Consider the following 19,155-nt stretch of genomic DNA (forward strand, 5'->3'; position numbering starts at 1 on the left):
TGATATCATTTGACCATTTATCAGTTGGGGAATTACTTGTATTCTTATAGATTTGACTCATATCCTGCCCCTTCTTTGATGCATTTATTTTCCCAACTATTGCTTTAAAATTTCTCTTTGTTACTCATAGTTTCCTTTACTTGTCTCAGTTAACTCTGAACTTTATTACTCTGGACACGGTCCTGGCAAGACTGTTTCATGCTTTAGCTTTTACTCTCCACTTATCTGCTCTTATTTCAATTTTCTGTGTACATATAGTTTTAAAATTGAAGTTAGTCAATGAATTTCCTATGCTTTTACATTTATTTTTAAAGATAACTTCTCCTTGTTCTTCAGAGATAGTAGAATTGCTCAGTGGATATAGCACTGGGCCTTGGAGTAAGGAAAATCTGAGTTCCAATCCAACCTCGGACACTTCCTAGCTGTGTGACCCTTGGCAAGTCACTTAACCTCTGTTTGCCTGACAGAATGGATCCACTGGAGAAGGAAATGACAAACCCCTCCAGTATCTTTACCATGAAAACTCCAAATGGGGTCACAAAGAGTTGGGCATGACTGAAATGACTGAGCAGCAAACAAAAAATGTTTGTTTAATTAACCTTATCTCAAAAAAATTTCTGCTCTCCCTCACATAGAACATTACACATAATAGATAATGTTTGATAAATAATGATGGTATATAGCCATTATTCTGTTTCTTTTAGAACAAAACAAAGTAAAAGTATGAGTTAAATTCCCAGTTACAAGAGTTGTATACATTGCAATGGTCACAAAAGAAGGCTGTAGAATTTTCTTTTAAAAAGTAAGAGAGAGAGATTTTCATGGTTTAGGGATTATCCAACTTGAAGTTGGAAATATGAAACAGATATCTTATGGTTTCTTTTAGTATAAATATTTTGTAATTCCATGATTAAATATGGTCTTAAAGAATGTATATTTGTTTATCTTATTTCTTATTATCAGAATTCCAGACAGACAAATAAAGGCCATGTCCCTGCTTTGTGTCCCACTCCTCACTTTGCCAGATATCTTGCCTCTGCTGGAGGCTTTGCTTACCTACCATGGAGATGAGCCCAAGGAAATCCTGTGTTCTGAGTTTTTGGAAGGTGTAAATGAAGCCTTTTTGCAGTAAGTCACATAAAATGTGTTCTTGTCCCCCATTCATGTTATGTTTCTGTTGTTTTGACTTTATATAGGCAAATGTACAGAAATGTGGAGCTATATTTCCAAATTTAGAGTAATTTTCTTTAGAATTATTTGAAATATTGTTTTCTTTCCTCAAGATAAATAAATGCTGTTTTAGTAAGTACATAATTTTTAACATTCAGGCTTTTTTTTTCCCTAAGTTTTGAATTCCAAATTCTCAAATAAATTGTCAGTCTCAAATAATGAGATTGAAAAAACTCTTCAGGATTTGCTTTAATTATATTTTGTAAAAGATGCCTGTTTATGCTAATAATTATAGTAACAAAATTTTTCATGATTTAATAATACATGATTTAATCATTATTAGAATTTAGGGTTTCTTTACTTCCTTTAATCCTGAATTCTTTCAGTACTTTTAAAATCTTTGGAGAGAACTGGTAGACTGTTATGGACATGTAAAGTTCCCTACAAAGAGTAGTGCTTTGAAAAATAAAAATACCTCAGAATTCATTACTTTCAGTAACAAACCCAGAAAAGTGATATCATAAAAATGTTTTATTTTTTCTTTATATAGTCCTTAAAAATCAGAGAGAGATGCTTTTCTGGAAATAGATAGCATTTTAGATTCATTTTACTTGAAAGATTATGGGTCTGTGTGTTATTAAAGCATATTTATGAAGAGAATTATGGTAAATCAATCATTGTCAAATACTAGAGCAGGCATTTAATGCTCAGAAATCTATCTACTTTTTTCTCTCCCAGCATCCTGAAGTTTCTGTGAAAATGACATAGTAAATTTTCTAAATTTTCATTGAAGTCTGCTTAGCTGTCATTTTTTTTTTTTTTTTTTTGATGTGTCTCATAAGTGCTCATTGAGTCCCGGTAATTGTTTAAGCCTGCCTCATGTACATCAGTCAACAAAGTAAATACTTTTATGTTATCTCTTGTCTGTCTCCCTTTATACATTTACTGAAAATTTTCCAAAGGACTATTGCTTTTAAATAAATTGCCTTCTTTTTTTGTTTCTACCTTAACCTCTACTAGTTCTATTAAACAGTTCATTTTGCTAACTTACAGAAGTATATTTTGCTAAAATACAGATGACTCCTTATTTTTAATTTCAGCAACTTTTCTTTTCCCTCATTTACCAAAACCCTAAAAATGAACCAACCTCAAATCAGAAGAGAGTGCCGCTTCAGCATTCTTTTTGAAACCTAACAAAATTCTTTCAGGACAGAGTGGAGGAAAGTAGGTATTTGCTTAGAAATAACAGAACACTTCACCCACCAATGAACAGACAGAAAATTGAAAACATTGGCTCTACAAAGCAGCCACTAACCTCATTCCTTCTTATTTTTACATATTATAGCAGGTTCTCCACCAGCAATTTATTTGGTTTGGAAAATTATCTCTGCAAATATATAAGGAACAGATTGTTCAGAAATGCTGGGTGGTCTTTCACTTGTCCAATTCCTGCGGCTTCAGCTCAGCAAGTTCCACAAGCAGTGGTGTAACATTCTGGAGACTTTCCATGGATAATTGCCCGTAGACAGAACATCTGAACTGCGTGTTGATTCTATGATGCTGATTCAGTCACTCACTACAAGTCTTTTTTCTCCACCTCCTAAGAACATTGCTTTAAATGTTCTATGTGGTCATTTACAAACCACACAATTTCTCTGATTCATGTACCCTGGCCCGTATTTGGCTTTCTAGCTATTTGTTTACCACAATAAACCAGTGGTATTTAATGTGTTAAAACTGACTGGGTGTCTTTGGTCTTGGCTTCCAAAGAGCAGTCTCATGTCTTCACGTTACTGGAGTCGGACTATCTTTTTTCATCAGCAGATACTTGTTCTACCACTGAGGTTTTCATAATTTTAGAGAACTCTTCAGTTCTCTGGCCAGTCATTTCTTTTATTGCAGTCATGAAAGCATCTGTGTCCAGACTCTTAAAGTATCATTCCATCCTTTCTGGGATAGTTATTGAGAACTCTCCATATATCTGTGGGAAGTATTAGAAGCAGTGTCACTTGTACTTCAATATATTTAAAAACAAAATAACAACTTTAGTTTTTAAATTCCTGGACTAATAGTTTTAAAAATAAAATTTAGCTGAGCCTCAGATAATTCACACATTGTTATCTTTTCCTGTATAAAGCCTCCAGATTCTTCAAGTCACTTAGCTTCCTTTTTGGGACTTGGGCATATTTGGGAGTTCAGCTCAACAAATATTTATCCAGCACCTGTTCTGTGCAAGGCACTGTTGTGCTAGCTGTTGGGGGTACAGAAATAGAACTCTTCTAAGGAGCTTATATTCTACAGGAGGGATTCGGCATGTACATAGAAAAGCAGAATAAAGGTAATCTCTGGAAGAAGAGAGTACAAGCAAATACTGTTTGTGGAAGGCACCTGAACCAAGAATCACTTTAAGGATTCTAAAAGTGTGCCTTCCAGGCATGGCCTGTCATAACTGACTGAAGGGAAAAATGGAATGTCCATTTGGGATAAGAGTTAGTAGTATAATTTGGACAGTACGTGAATTAGGAGTAATATGAAATAAAACTAGAAAGAAAAGTAGGAGCTTGAGTATTAAGGACTTTAAATGTCAGTGTTATATTTTATCTTAGAGGCAATAGGGGGTCCCTAAATGATTTTGAGCGGGAGAGCTCAAACAGTTGAACTCTCTATAGAATTTTTTGGTGAATGGAAGAGAAGAGAGACTACAGGCAAGAAGGCCAATTAAGAACCTATCACATCAGTCCAAGTAAGCAGTATTGAAAGCTTAAATTACGGTGGTGTTCATGTGAGCAAAAGAAGTAAAGGCGTATGAGAAATATTGTCAGGGCAGAACTAATAAAATTTGGCTGCTGTTTGCACATAGGGATAAGAGAATGAGTAAAGGAAGTCCAGTGCTGTGAGCCTCTGCAAGGCTGACGTGCCCTTGGCAGAAATGAGAAATTCAGGAGAGTAACAGAATTAGGTGCGAGAAGAAAATGAGTTTATTTTAGACATGAGTTTGAGATGCTTTTGGGATGTTGAGATAGAGGTGTCCAGCAGATATAGTGATGTAGGATAGGAGTTTAGAAAGCCAGTTACAAAGGGATATATACATCTAGGAGTCATTTGTGTAAAGATGATAGAATGCATAACAGCATGGATATTGAAATTCTTAAGTATGAGGGAAAGGACTAAGGAGAGAGGAGAAGACTGAGCCAGGAACCAGACTTTTTCATGAAGGAAGAAGAGTGACCTAGAGGCCAGTAGATGATGACAACAAAGATCTGGACAAATGACATCGGCAAATGAAATGAACCTCAAGCATGGACAGATGGCTGAGTGATGGCAGCAGGGAAATGGTCTAGAAGTGGTGGTGGGGAGCCAGAAGTCTGCTCCCTTGTCAAACTGGGACAATCATGGAGAATAAAAGAAGCACCAGCACTGGAGCAGTTCGAGAATTAAAGGGTCTTCTGGAGAAAATTAAATTTCTATGAGTACCAGAAAAGGGAAAGAGTATGAGAAGAAGATATCTAAGATGATGGGGAATTTTTAACAAGAGAGGAAAAGTCACAGAAGGCGTAGTGGAAGGAAACGTTATCTTCAGAGGACAGCAGAGCAAATTGAGGTTTAAGGATGGGAAAAACCTGAGGATGTTTTTAGGCAGCAGTGAAGAACATAGTAGGTGAAGGAGGCGGGGGGAAGATGGAGAAACAGGGAAGGGAAGAAACTAGCATTTTTTTCCAATATATTTTTATTTGTTAAACACTTTCCAAATACATGTAAAAAAATTTTAACATTCATTTTTTAAAACTCTGAATTCCAAATTCTCTTACTCTCTCTCAGCCTTCCCCTTTCCTTGAGAAGGCAAGCAGTTTGATATTGGTTATACATAAGAAGTCATGCAAAACATATTTCCATAGTAGCCATGTTGCAAAAGAAAACAGACAACAAAAAAGGACAGAAATAAAGAAAGTAAAAAAAGTATGATTCAGTCTTCATTCAGAGTTCACTGGTTATCTCGCTGGAGGTAGATAGCATTTTTCATCATGGGCCCTTTGGCGTTGACTTGGATTGTTGTATTAATCAGGGCAGCTCACTTTTTCACAATTGATCATACTTAAAGTGCTGCTGTAACTGGGTGTAGAAATATATCTTGCCATGCAGGAAAGTAGGAGAGGAAGGCAATAACAGAAGGGGGTGGGGAGGCTGATGGAAGGGAGGGCAGATTAGAGGAAGTAAAAGTCAGAAGCAAAACACTTTTGAGAATGGACAGAGTGAAAGGAGAGAGAATAGGATATACAGGGAAAATAATAATTATATGGAAAAAATGCTATAAATCACTACTGACTAGAGAAATGCAAATTAAAACCACTCTGAGCTACCACCCCACACCTAACAGATTGGCTAATATGACAGAAACAGAAAATGCCAAACATTGGAGGGGGTGTGTGAGGATTAAGATACTGAAGCACTGTTGGTAAAGTTGTATACTGATTCAACCATTCTGTAGAATAATTTGAAACTATTCTGAAGAGGCCATAAAACCATGCGTACCCTTTGACCAAGCAATATCACTACTAGGTCTAGACGTGTCCCAAAGAGATAAAAAGCAAAAAGGACCTATATGTACAAAAATATTTATAGCAGCTGTTTTAGTGGTGGCAAAGAATTGGAAATTGAGGGGATATCCATCAGTTGTGGAATGGCTGAACAAGCTGTATATGATTTTGATGGACTTCTATTGTGCTACAAGAAATGACAATCAGGATGCTCTCAGAAAAACCTAGAAAGACTTTCATGAACTGATGTGAAGTAAAATGAGCAGAACCAGGAAAACACTCTATACAGTAACAGCATGATGAATAGCTGTGAATAACTTAGCTGTTTTCAGCAATTCAGTGACCCGAGACAGTTCTGAAGGATTTATGAAGAAAAATGCTATCCATCTCCAGAGAAAGAACTGATGGAGTATGGATGCAGATTGAAGCATACTTTTTCTTTATTTTTCTTGGTTTTTTGATCTATGTTTTCTTTCACAATATGATTTACAGGGAAATATGTTTTACATGACTGTACGTATCACCTATATCAATAACCTGTATCAAATTGCTTGCCCTCTCAATGAGGTGGGGCAGGGAGGAAAGAATTTGGAACTTGAAAATTGAAAAAAAAGAATACAAAATTGTTTATACTTGTAATTGGGGGGAAATAAAAACACTAATATTTAATAATGATAATATTTAATCTGATTTTTTAAAGTAAGAGAGCTGTCTCTTCTTCCCAAGACAACATGGGAAGGTGAAGATCCAGCAAAGGAAACCGGATTAATTAGCAGGATGCTAGGAGGGCTGCAAAGGGCCAACAATCTGGATTTAGGGGAAATATCAGTTCATTTATATTTGCATAAAGCACTGACTTTTCCATGTACCCACCACTATCTATAGAATTAGCTAATATAGTTTGCAAAGCATACAGGCTTTAATTTTCACAGTTTTATAGCAAGAGAGGAGAGAATGGGGTTTTCAAGTTGTGTGAAGAAGAAGAGAGAGTCCAGGAGATAAGACTTCAATCTTTTCAGGGGAAAAAAAAATTAATCAATGTCCTTTGCTATGAGATAAAGAGCAGAAAGTAGTGTAGGAGCTTTGAAGAGAGAAAAAGTTTGCATTTGAAACAACTCCTGTTGACAACTGCTATAATAGAATTAATCAGAAAAGAATAAGAGATATCATATAGTAAGGACCCAGGTGAAATTAGATAACAGATATATAGTGGGCCCAGTGCAAATCATTGTATCCTGCAATATAAAGGAAAGTTCAAGTAACACTGGCAGGTAAAATTAAAATTAAGGATGTAATTAAAGATTGGAAACACAGCACAGTTTTCTAAGATATTAAATTCAAGTCTACCTAGTGGTTTTAGCCTTTGATTTATATGAGTAGATGTTGATAGTCTTTATTGTTGAGAAATAAAATTGTATTATCAACTTACATTTTTTAAGAACCATTGTATTTGTGGTATTCTTTATCCAATTAAACCATAACATAGCAGCAGAGAGATCATATCTTAGACTTCTATTGTTTGTGATAAGATGTACTATGTCTATAATATGCACTAAAGGAATACTTGTTCATAGCTACTCTACTATAGTATACCGCAGTATATCTTGAGTTATCCACTGTCTTGTTCTTAGTATTTTGTTTACTGTATTTTCTTATGTTATAAGGAAGAGAACAGTTTCCTTGGTCAGGTCTAGAACTTTAGATATGTAGACAGATAACAGTGATGCTAGCTAGTAAGATTGTCCCTTTTATGTGGGGGACAGGGGACGGGGTGTGGTGGGGAGGAAGGGAATAATCAGAAAATTTTACATTAAATGGGGACAAAGAACATAGATTATCATGGGAAACAGGGACCTAAGGAAAGCATGATCTTTGCCTAGAGAAGGGTTTTCTTTGAGGCACCCCCTTCCCGAAAGGAAACCCATTACAAGGTCCCTGACATCCAGGGTCCCTTGAGTTTGATTTATTTTAATTTTAAATTTATTTTTATTTTCAGTTTCAAATTCTCTCCTCTCCCCACCCTTCTCCCACGCATTGAGAAGGCAAGGAATACAATCTTCATTATACATAGGAAGTTATATAAAACACTTCCACATTAGCTGTGTTGCCAAAGAAAGAAAAGCAAGCAAATTAGATAAAGAAAAAAATATGCTTCATTCTGTGCTCAGAGTTCATCAGTTCTCTCTAGAGGGGGATAACATTTTTTATCATGATTCCTTTGGAATTATGTTGATCAGAGTAGCCAAGTTTTTCACAGTTGATCATACTTAAAATATTGCTGTTACTGTGGACAGTGTTCTCCTGGTTTTGCTCACTTTCTTTTATATAAGTTCATGTACGTCTTCCCAGGTTTTTCTGAAACCATCCTGCTTGTTATTGCTTCAAATAGCAGTTCTTAAACTGTGGGTCACAACCCTACATGGGGTCACGTAACTGAATGTGGGGGTCACGAAAAATTTGGTAACAGTGCAAGTAACGTGCAGTGACCAAATATCAGTATCAAATATTCCACCAAGATTTAATTCTTTATGTAAAAATAAATAAGCACATCCATTTCATTGGTATGCAAATTTCTTTCATCTTTAATAAATGGTAAAATTTATGTATACCAAAGAATTGTTTTAAAATAAATGTCTTTATGATTTATTATCAGTAAATGTTTGATTTTTATGCTTATCTTACATACCTATATACTCTTGGGGTCGCATAAAAATTTCTTGGGCAAATTGTGGAAAAAGTTTAAGCCCTGGTTTAGACATAAAGAGGGGTAACAGAAGCAAATTAGGAAATATGGGAAAAATTATCTGCACATCAGATCAGGGAAAAGTTCATGCATGGCCAAACAAGAGATAGAAGGGATCACAGGAGATAAAATGGGTAATTCTGATTACATTATATTTAAAAGTCTTTGCACAAACAAAACCAATGCAGTCAAAATTAGAAGGGAAGTGGAAAACTGGAGGAAAAATCTGCAGCAACTTTCACCAATAAGTCTCATTTCTCCAATACATAGATAATTGAGTGAAACTGTGAAAAATAAGAACCATTTTCTAATTGATAAATGGTTAAGGAATGTGAATAGGCACTTTTCAGAGAAGAAATCAAAGCTACCAATAGGCATATGAAAAAAATGCTCTAAATTACTAATAATCAGATAAATGGTAATTAAAACAATCCCACAATCTTCAGATTGGCTAACATGGCAGAAAAGGAAACTGACAAATGCTGGAGGCAATATGGGAAAATAGGTACATAATGCACGGTTGGTGGTGAACTGGAGACCATTCTCCAACCATTCTGGAGAACAACTTGGAACTATGCCCAAAGGGCTATAAAAACATATCCTTTGACCCAGCAATACCACTACTAGGTCAGTACCCCAAAGACATCAAAGGAAAAGGACCCATAGGTGCAAAAAATATTTACACCTGCCCTTTTTGTGGTAGCAAAGAATTGGTAACTTGCTGAACAATTTGTGGGAATGATTGTGATGGAATACTATTACTCTATAAACCAGGGCTTCTTAAACTTTTTCCACTTGTGACCCCATTTTGCCCAAGAAATTTTTATGCAGCCCCAAGAGTATATGGATATATAAGATAAGCATACAAATCAAACATTTACTGTTAATAAATCATAAAGACACTGAGACTGAACAAATGGGCAGGGAGAAAAGATCCAGTAGTGCTGAGCATGTGTCATCTACGCCAGGGAATGTGGACAAGAAAAAAAATGTGATCCTGTGTTGGTGGCAGGCTATTTCCAACTTCTGATCACTTACTTCCAGCATGCCCAATTGCACTTTGAGTATGTGCCATCACTCACACAGGAATGAAGGAGAGAAAGGAAGGAAGGAAGCTTATTTATGAATGAACGAGTACCTTGTTCCTAGGATTATTAATTCACTTTTCGCTTTTCCTTTTTTCTTTATCTCCCTATCTGCCAATCTCCGTTTTAGAGCCTCTACTATCTTGGAGATATTATAGTTTCTTCTTTCTCATTTGTCTTATAGAATTTTTCTTTGATAGTTCTCATTTCCATCCTGATTTTAGTCATAATCCCTCTTGGATCCTTTTTCCCTTTTTGAGCTTTCTTTATTTCTTTGTCTTTCAATTAATATAAGGTTTAAAAAAATAACCTTTGCAGTGCCAGAATTACAAGAGAATTGATATAATTTTAAAAACTTTTTTTATATCTTGTTCTTATGTTTCATCCATTTAAAGTGTTTGCATATCAAACAGCCTCTTTGGAGTCTTTTGGAGGAATGATATGGAATGAATGCTCCCGTATTATTTCAGTCATGTTAGCTTTGTAGTTTATGTTATTTTGTGATGCATTTCCAATCTCCTTTTTGGGGAACAACATATTCCAATGCCTTCTTTGGTTTTTCATAAACATATAGTAGTCCCGAGCTATTCAAATTGATTTACCTAGATAACTAAAGACTTTGCTTTTGGTCGTTTGCAATATTTGTTGTGGGACATTGAAATTCTGAAGTTTAAACATTACATTCCTTTGGTAATTGAAGCTTAGGATTTCTTTCTTTCAGTGATCTGTGGCTTCTATCCATCTATCAACAGTATTATGTTATTTATTTTTAATGCTTCTGTGCAATTTTCTTGAATTATTTTTTATAACATGGTATTTAGATTTTTCACTTCAGCCTGTTTTTCTGAGAGACCAAGGAACCTCATATTGTATCAGCATAACCTTTCCTCAAGGTCAGTCCTTTAAATTGTATTCATATGGTTTTTCCATTGCTATAGTTCTTTGAGTGTTTGCCTAGTTTTCTCTCTAGATCTGTGTTTTTGCCTTCCAAACTTGCCATTCTTTTTCTTAGAGTCTCTACTGTCTTGGAAAGATTCTTGTTTATAGTTTCTTATTTGCCTTCTTTTTCATTTGTCTTAGTGAATATTTCTTTGACAGTTCTCATTTCCACCCTGCGTTCAATCCTATTTTTGTCCTTTCTCTTTTGATTTCCCTTTTTCACTTTCCATAGTTTCTTGCAATGCATCTCTTATTTCTGAAGAACTCATAGAATTTATCTTATATCTTTTTTACTGGAAATTTTTTTCCTGCATTTTCCTTTGTTATATGGCTTTATTATGTTGTACCGTTTCCTGTCCCTCTACTAATCTTTTCTTCTTTCTATATGCATCTCCTTCCCTGCTGCTTTTTCCTGTTTGGGAGTTTGACTTATCCCCAAAGGCACTCTCATGTCCTTTTTGTTCTCCACACCTTTCTTGCCTTCTCTTTTTTCAGGTAAAGTAGTGTTGAATCAGGCTTCTACTCTGTCTGGTACCCCTTTCAAAACAGCTGGGGAGCTCTATGGTTTCTCTCCTCTCTATGGTTTCCCTCTTTGGTTTTTTTAGCTCTCCATCCCTTGTCTTCTCATAAAAGTGTTATATCAATCTTCTCAAAACATGGGATCACATTTTTTTTCTTGTCCACATCCCCAGGCATAGATGATTTCAGGCCCTCTGCAGGTTGGTAATTGAGTGCTTGGCTGGTTGCCTGTCACAAGAAAATTCCATGTGGTTAGCTACCAGTGGGTTTAACTTCTCTACCACTGCTTCCTCCCCCACTTTGCCTTCTGACACATGCTCAGCACTACTGGATGTTTTCTCCCTGCCCATTTGTTCAGTCTCTCTAATACAGCAATATTCTCCCTTCCCTCATTAAGTAGTGGGCATGACAGAGCAGGATAATTTGCTGCCATGAGTATGTAGTATTAAAATCCACTTAAACTCCCCAAGGAAGACTAGTGAGGTTGGTATATATGGAATGCAAGATGGATTAGGGTAAGGGACAGTTTGATAGCATAGATTCTTAACTCAATTCTATGATTCTTAATTCTGTCCATAAGTTGTCATCATTGTTGTTCACTTGTTTCAGTTATTTCCAATTCTTTGTGACTCCATTTGGGATTCTCTTAGCAAAGATACAGGAGTGGTTTATCTCTTCCTTCTCTAGCTCATTTTGCAGATGAGAAAATTGCGGCAAGCAGGGTTAAGTGACTTGCCCAGGGTCACACAGTTAGTGTCTAAGGCCAGATTTGAACTCTGGAAGATTAGTCTTTCTGATTCCAGGCCCAGCATACTTCAAATCCTGACTCAGACATGTACTAGCTATGTGACCCTGGGCAAATAATTTAACCTCTCTGTGTCTCCGTTTCCTCATCTGTAAAATGAGGATAATAACAGGACTATCTACACAGAATCATTGTGAGGTTCAAATGAGTCAATATTTGTAAAGCGTTTTCTTAACCTTAAATCCATATGTAAATGATAGATGAGGAGGAGGAAGAGAAGGAGGAGGAGATGGTTTTACATTGTGTAAAGGTATTTTTCTGTATCTTCTTACTATAATTTTAATAACCATTTTTCTGGTGCATTACTTGTTAATTTGAGGTGGTAGATTTTGAGAGTTATGCTGAGACCTGTCTTATACTCTACCATTTTCTTTTCCTTGTTTTCATTTTTGAGAGGTTTGCAAAAGTGATAAATTAGGGGAATCCTATAGTATCCAGGATTTTAACATAGTTTTTGACAGAGTGTGTCATATTATACAAAAAATAAGGTAGGATGTGGGTTAGATGATAATACAATTAGATGTATTTTGAACTGGTTGAATGGTTGAACCCAAAGAGTGGTGGTTAATCAGTTGATTAATTTTGAAGGAGGTCTTCAGTTGAGATCCTAGGAATCTTTGCTGTGCCCTGTAGTATTTAGCATTTTTAAATTAATAGCTTGAATAAAGACATAGATTGCTTCTTTTTCAGATTTTCAGTTGAAATAAATCTAGGAATGATAGATAAATACTATGGATGACATAATTGGGATACAGAAATATCTTGCTGGTCTAGAAAATTGGACCAGATATACTAAGGAGAAATTTAAAAAAGGATAAAGTCTTAAGTTTGGGTACAGAAATCATTTTCACAAGTACAAAAAGGAAGAAATGAAGCTAAGCAGAAGTTTATCTAGAAAAGATTGTGGATTTTAATGGATGGCAAGCTCAATATGAATCAGTAGTGTGAAACAGCCATTAAAAAAGAAAACCCCAGTGTGATTTTTGGCTACATTAAAATAGTTATAGCTTCCTGAAATAAGGAGGTGACAGTCTTAGTGAACTCTGCTTTGGTCAGACTCAGATCTTCATTATTATATTAGGTGAACATTATATTTAGGGAATGAGGTAGGTTATAACATCCCCAAAAGAGCAGCCATGATAGTGAAAGTCCTCAGGTTCATACGGTTGATCCTGGAATTCAACCTAGAAATATATTTCAACTCTTACCTTCTTACCCTGGAAGTTCACTCCCTGTGACCCCCTTCCTCTGATTGATTGTTCCTCTGAGAACTTCCATTTTAAGGAAAGCACACAAACCAACCATGTCTTCATTTCTTTTTGGCCTTTCTCCTTCCATGGCTCATCTGAGGCACAGTGCTTTCTCAATTCCTCCCCATCTCCTACTTTTCAGCTTCCTTGTGTTGTCTTTCCCTCATTACAATGGTAGCTTTTTAAGAGAAGGGACTTATTTTCTTTCTGCTTATATTTTTATTCCCATTGCTTAGCCAGTTCCTGGCACATAGTAAGTTTAATAAAAGTTTGTTGACTTGACTGAAGGAAATAAGGATGAGAAGACTTCAGGTAGACATGAAGAGTATCTTCAAATATATGTAAAGGACTATTATACAAAAGAGGAATTTTTTTTTTATCCTCAGGGAAGAACTAGCAACAACAGAAAGGTGTTGCAAAGGGGCAGATTTAAGTTCAGCTTAATATAAAGAAAAAAATCTGTAATGTCTCTATCCCAAAGTAAAATCATTGTCCCAGAAAACAGTGTACTTACCCTTATTGAAAAAGAAAACACTTTTGTTGAAAGTCTTGAAGCTGAATAACCACTTGTCCAGTACAGTATTGTACTGCATAATTGTACAGTAGAATCTTTCTCTGGTATATGTTGAACAGAGTGAGGTCTCTCCAACTCTGAAAAATTTCAGTACTGTCAAAACCAAAATACAGAGTTTTCATGTCAAAGGAAAAAATACTGTAAGTATTTAAAATAAAAGCTTTTCAAGTACTAGGGAAAACATTTAAAATCACATAAGACTGGCAACTATTTAAGATCATGAAAGACCTGGTAGTGGCTACAGTAAATGAAAGAGATCTTGGAATACAGTATTTCAAAATGCAAAAGACATAGGCTTACAATTAAGAATAAAATCTTGCAAATAATCCTTCAAGGGGAAAAAAAAATTACCTGTAATGAAATTTAAAGCATTTCTGTTGAAAAGATCCCCAGCTGAGTAGAAATTTGGAGTGCAAATGCTAGAGTCAAGAGAAATCTAGACAGTTCAATTTATTTTAACAAGTTGGAAGGGACTCCATGATGATGTCCTGCTAACATTCTGGTAATTGGAAAAGCAAAACAGTCTCTTTAGTGTTTTCAATGGCTCTTTAGAGACTTAAATAAGAAAAACAAAGGTCTTAAGAGTGGATTAGTTCTGTTCTGAGGGTTTGTAGAAAAGCGTAAGAAGAAATAAGAAAGTAAAATGAATACTCCTGTAAAAAGGAGGAATGGGTGGAGTTTATTATCTCATAATTGGATTGCATTGTAAGAAGAGTATACAAATATGAAGGAAGATATGGGGAGAGTGGGCATCAAATGAACCTCTTATCTGAAATTAGCTTTCCTTGATTGTTGGAGGCATCAGCACCTTTGCATTCCAAACTGTTCTAGATCTGAGCACCAGTGTAGATGCTGCCCTTTCATAAAGGCAAATAAGTTTTGGATACAGGTTGTCTGCTTATCTTAACAGAATGCTAACTCTTCAGTCCCATCACAAGATAAGTTTTTGTACTTGGACCTTAATAGAAAAAAGAGCAAATTGTGCCATGGTATCCCTGACACCTATTCCATTAGCTTGTGGGTTTCCTTTGATAATTATGATATTGCCACTGATGCAGACAGATGCCTAACATTTGGCCTTGCTTTTTAATTGTTAACAATGTTACTATGTTTCTGACTCAGTCATTCCCAAAAACAATTGTTGCCATAGTCTTTTTATATATCATTTTATGTACTTTTTCCTCTCCCAAATATACTGTCATTTTACTTGTTTTACTGAACTTAATTTTAGTGTTACTTTTTTGAAAAGTTCTTTGGTAAGTTGAGGTTCCATCCAGCATGTGTTCCAGAACAATGGTCACTCAGTTAATTGATGGCAATGTTAAAAAAAAGTTCATTAGTGAGGATAAGAAAAAATATTTATAGTTGATTATTAATGATTGTGTTTTGACAACTTGTCAGCTTTTTTGTGGACTTAATTTCTTTAAAAACATATATGTGTATAACATATATGTATGACATATATATATATATATATATTTTCTTTTCATGAAAGGAAGAAGATTGTCCTTTCTGAATCAGCTGTACTCTCCCTATGGCTTCGTCACCTTCCCAGCTTGGAAAAAGCAACACTGCATCTTTTTGAAAATTTAATCTCCAGGCACAGAAATTTTCCACAGGAGATGGAATGCTTTATAAAAGATTCATTACTGGTATGTGTGATATTTTGATAATGAGAAAATTTTTTTATATTATGCTTAATGTAGTGCCTTAGCTCAGGGGAAAAAAACCACAAGCAAAAATAGTTGTAGCCTTTAAAATTAATCTTATGCTTTCTACCTTGTACCTAATTTAGAGCATCCTTCCTATGTGCCTTGCACACAACATGGAGAATTAAGTAGAGACTTGCCATGTTAGGCCTATAAGTGTTTAGTAAATGCTTGTTGACTTTAAAAAAAAAGCATCTAAGTATTTTACCTCCCTTTATTTCCCTCTTCTCTTAAACATATACCTCCACTAAATTATTACTTTCCTTTTCCTTCTTTTCTTTTCCTTCTCTTTTTTTAATTTGTAAAACCTTTTTAAATTTTAAAATAAATGTAAATTTGATCTTTTGGTGTTGGATTCTGTGACCTTGGAAATCCATGAAACAGAGATAGGTACAAAATGGCCCTCAGTCCTTTTCTTGCGGGCTAATGGCAGAATGGCTAAAGGAGGGACCATCTGTAAACATTAGCTTTACTATTTACCTTAATGATATCTTAATTGTGATATCTGAATGCTGAATAATGAATACTGAATTGTGAAATCTGTCACTGAATACAGATTCAGTGACCATGAATAGACATATTACTGGAGGAACTGAATCACATCAAACAACATTTTCTCTATAAATGAAATCAGAAGATGAAAAAAGTTATAGCTAAATTGAAAGGTAGCTCACAGGTTCTCTTTGGAAAAGTAAATAAAGGAGTTGGAAGAATTGGTTTATGTCATGAGGCCAAAAACAACAAAAAAAAGTTCATGGGAGTTTGGTCATCTCATACAAAGTTCTCGCGATAAAAGTGTTTGCAAAAAGACTACAATATCCACTGACATCTATAGCAGAAGAGGAGAAAGTAGGGAAATTCGATGAAGAACTCAGGATGTTTCATTTTAAATCAACATATGCTTTAATGCTCACTGACTTCAGTGTAAAGGTGTACCTAAGGAAGAGAAATGAAAATTATATTGGAAAACGTGCCTCAGGAACACAAAATGCCAAAGTTTCACAGAACTAAACAGAATCTTCACATATATGTATCATGAATACTTTATTCAAGAAGAGAGGTAGATGTTAGATGTAGCAAGTGCAGATAAGAGCAAGAGAGATTAGGAACTATGTCATCTAAGAAACACTAACTCTTTGCTAAGTGGAGAGATATATAGCTAAGAGGAAAAAAATTACATATGTAGTTAATTTTATAAGTAAAATTTTATGGTATAAGATGATGGAAGATTATTAGTATCACCTCATAAACCAGTGAGAAGCAGAGGAGGGAAAAACAGAAAAATTATCAAGAGACCTAGTGAAACCAGATCATTCCAAAGGGCATTTAAGACAAAACTGGAAGGCAGTGAAGTGACTTAAGATGGAAAAGATCTGTCAAGATTTCTGTAGCAAATTATTTTGTAAATTGTAGCGAATTATCGTGTTTGAACTCTAATGTCATAGTCAGTCTCCAATGCAATGCATGAGGGAGTAGGAATAGTACTAAATGAAGTAATAGGAAACACAGCTGGAATAAAACAAGTATGCATCAAGGAGGTCTATCTATGTTGTTACAGCCCATTTTGAAAGTATTGAAGGATTCTCAACATAGCTGATAAAGGATGCCAAATGCTGTGTAAAAAATAATGTACCTTCTTATTACCAATAAAAGCTTATCAAGCAAATTTCCCAGCAATATAAAATCTTTATAAATCTACATATTTATTGAGAGCATTATTAATGAACATTTGAGAAGGGAATAGATAGGTTTTCACAAACTGTGTCAGACCACAAGATCCTTCTGTAATTATTGTTAATTTACTATATAAACAATTTTTATATGATAGAGCAAATTCTGCTTTAAAAACTTTTTCAACAAGTTGTCCCTCGTGTATGGGTCAATTGCACAAGGTAATTTAAAAGATTTAACATAATTTTGTTCGGCAACTTTATTATTAATATAAAAACAAAAAATAATCTCAGAATCAACTTTTTCTTTTAAATTAGGTCTTACTTTCTGTAAATGATCCTCGTATACAAAGGTTCTCCTTTCCTCTGCAAAATGGTTTAAGCTATTTTTTCTTTGAAAGATGGCAAAGCTGTGCCTAGGACTTAATTGGCTCAGGGTCCAAGGCTCAAGCTGCACCTGCTTTGATGCTTTATTGACATGGCTTCCTGGTCACCTAAGGGCATAAAAAGGCTTACCCATATGGGGTCAGGGCCCTTAAAACTTGGTGAATGTTCCAAGATCATATAAGTCACCATATCCTTCCCTAATGACCAGACTCCGCTCCATTTTTAGATGGAGGGAGTGAGACAATATGTCCTTTTAATATTTCTCTGTGTGATATAATCAAAGTATAACAAAAATCACTCCAAGGACTTCCATCTTTTATTTGACTCCCTCTATGATCCCTACTGACATAACAATTCTTAGGCTATTATTATATCATCTACCTGCTTCCCCATTAGAATACAACCACTTGGTCCTTATAAAAATCTTTCCTGATGGCTCATTTATATTTGCATTTTTGTGTTTCTTTTTTCTCTTGTGTTTTTCAAAGTTTCTGCTAAGCCTTGGATTTTAAATCAGAATTTCTTTTCTAACCATTCAGTTTTTACTTTGAGTTTCAGATTTTCTCCCTCCTTCTCACCCCTTTCTCACTTACTGGGAAGGCAAGCAATATGATACTCATTGTACACGCGAGTCACACAGAACATTTCCATATTAACCATGTTGCAAAAAATGATAAAGAAAGTAAGTAAAAAAAATATGCTTCAATCTTCATTGACAGTTTATCATTTTGCTCTCTGGAGGTGGAACGTATTTTTCATCACGAGTACTTTGGACTCTTGTTATATCATATTGATCAGAGTGACTTTCATAGTTGATTATAATTAAAATATTGCAGTTATTGTGTACAATGTTCTCCCAGTTCTGCTTACTTCACTTTGTATCAGTTTTTCTGAAACTATTCCCTTCATCATTTCCTATAGCACAATAGTATTCCATCACAATCATATACCACGACTTGTTCAGCCATTCCGCAATTGATAGGCATCCCCTCAATTCCAATTCTTTGCCACCACAAAAAGCTGCTATAAATACTTTTGTCCATGTCCTTTTCCTTTTTCCTTTGATCTCTTTTGGATACAAACCTTGTAGTCAAAGTAACCTTTGACCCAGCAATAAGACCTTGTAGTCTTACTGGGTCAAAGGTTATTTTTAATTACCCTTTGGATATAGTTCCAAATTGTTTTCCAGAATGGTTGAACCAGTTCACAACTCCACCACCAGTACATTAGTGTCCCAGTTTTTCTAATTCCCCACTAGCATTTGTCATTTTCCTTTTTTGTCATGTTAGCCAATTTGATAGGTGTGAAAGTGGTATCTCAGAGCTATTTTAATGACCTTTCCTTAATCAATAGTGATTTAGAGCATTTTTTCATGTGACTGTTGATGACTGATTTTTTTCTTCTGAAAACTTTATCTTCATATCTTTTGACCATTTATCAATTGTGGAATGGCTTTTTTTTTAAGTTTGGCTCAGTTCTCCTTATATTTGAGAAATGGGGCCTTTATCAAAGAAACTTGCAGTAAAAATTTCCCCCTAGTTTCCTGCTTACCTTCTAATTTTGACTGCATTGGGTTTACTTGTGCAAAAAGTTAAATTTCATGTTTTTAAAATTATATATTTTACCTCCTTTGATCTACTCTGTCTCTTTTTCAGTCATAAAATCTTCCCGTATCCATAGATTTGGCAGATAATTTTTTCCATGTTCTCCTAGTTCAGGTGTGGGGAACCTGAAGGCCTTAACGTCACAGGTTTCCCACCCTGCCCTAG

At 35.1% G+C, this 19,155-nt stretch overlaps 1 protein-coding gene across 1 annotated transcript in view; it reads left to right on the forward strand.

Moving 5' to 3' along the window:
• Window positions 1-19,155, forward strand: part of FANCC (FA complementation group C) — a 207,460-nt gene that overhangs the window by 129,629 nt on the left and 58,676 nt on the right. The window contains exons 7-8 of the mRNA XM_027875129.1: window positions 964-1,128; window positions 15,116-15,272. Of these exons, the coding sequence (XP_027730930.1) occupies window positions 964-1,128; window positions 15,116-15,272 (322 nt within the window). The remainder of the gene's footprint in view (window positions 1-963; window positions 1,129-15,115; window positions 15,273-19,155) is intronic.

Source organism: Vombatus ursinus, unplaced genomic scaffold (genome assembly GCF_900497805.2).
Source record: "Vombatus ursinus unplaced genomic scaffold, bare-nosed wombat genome assembly UNPS02014807.1, whole genome shotgun sequence".
Taxonomy (NCBI): Eukaryota; Metazoa; Chordata; class Mammalia; order Diprotodontia; family Vombatidae; genus Vombatus; species Vombatus ursinus.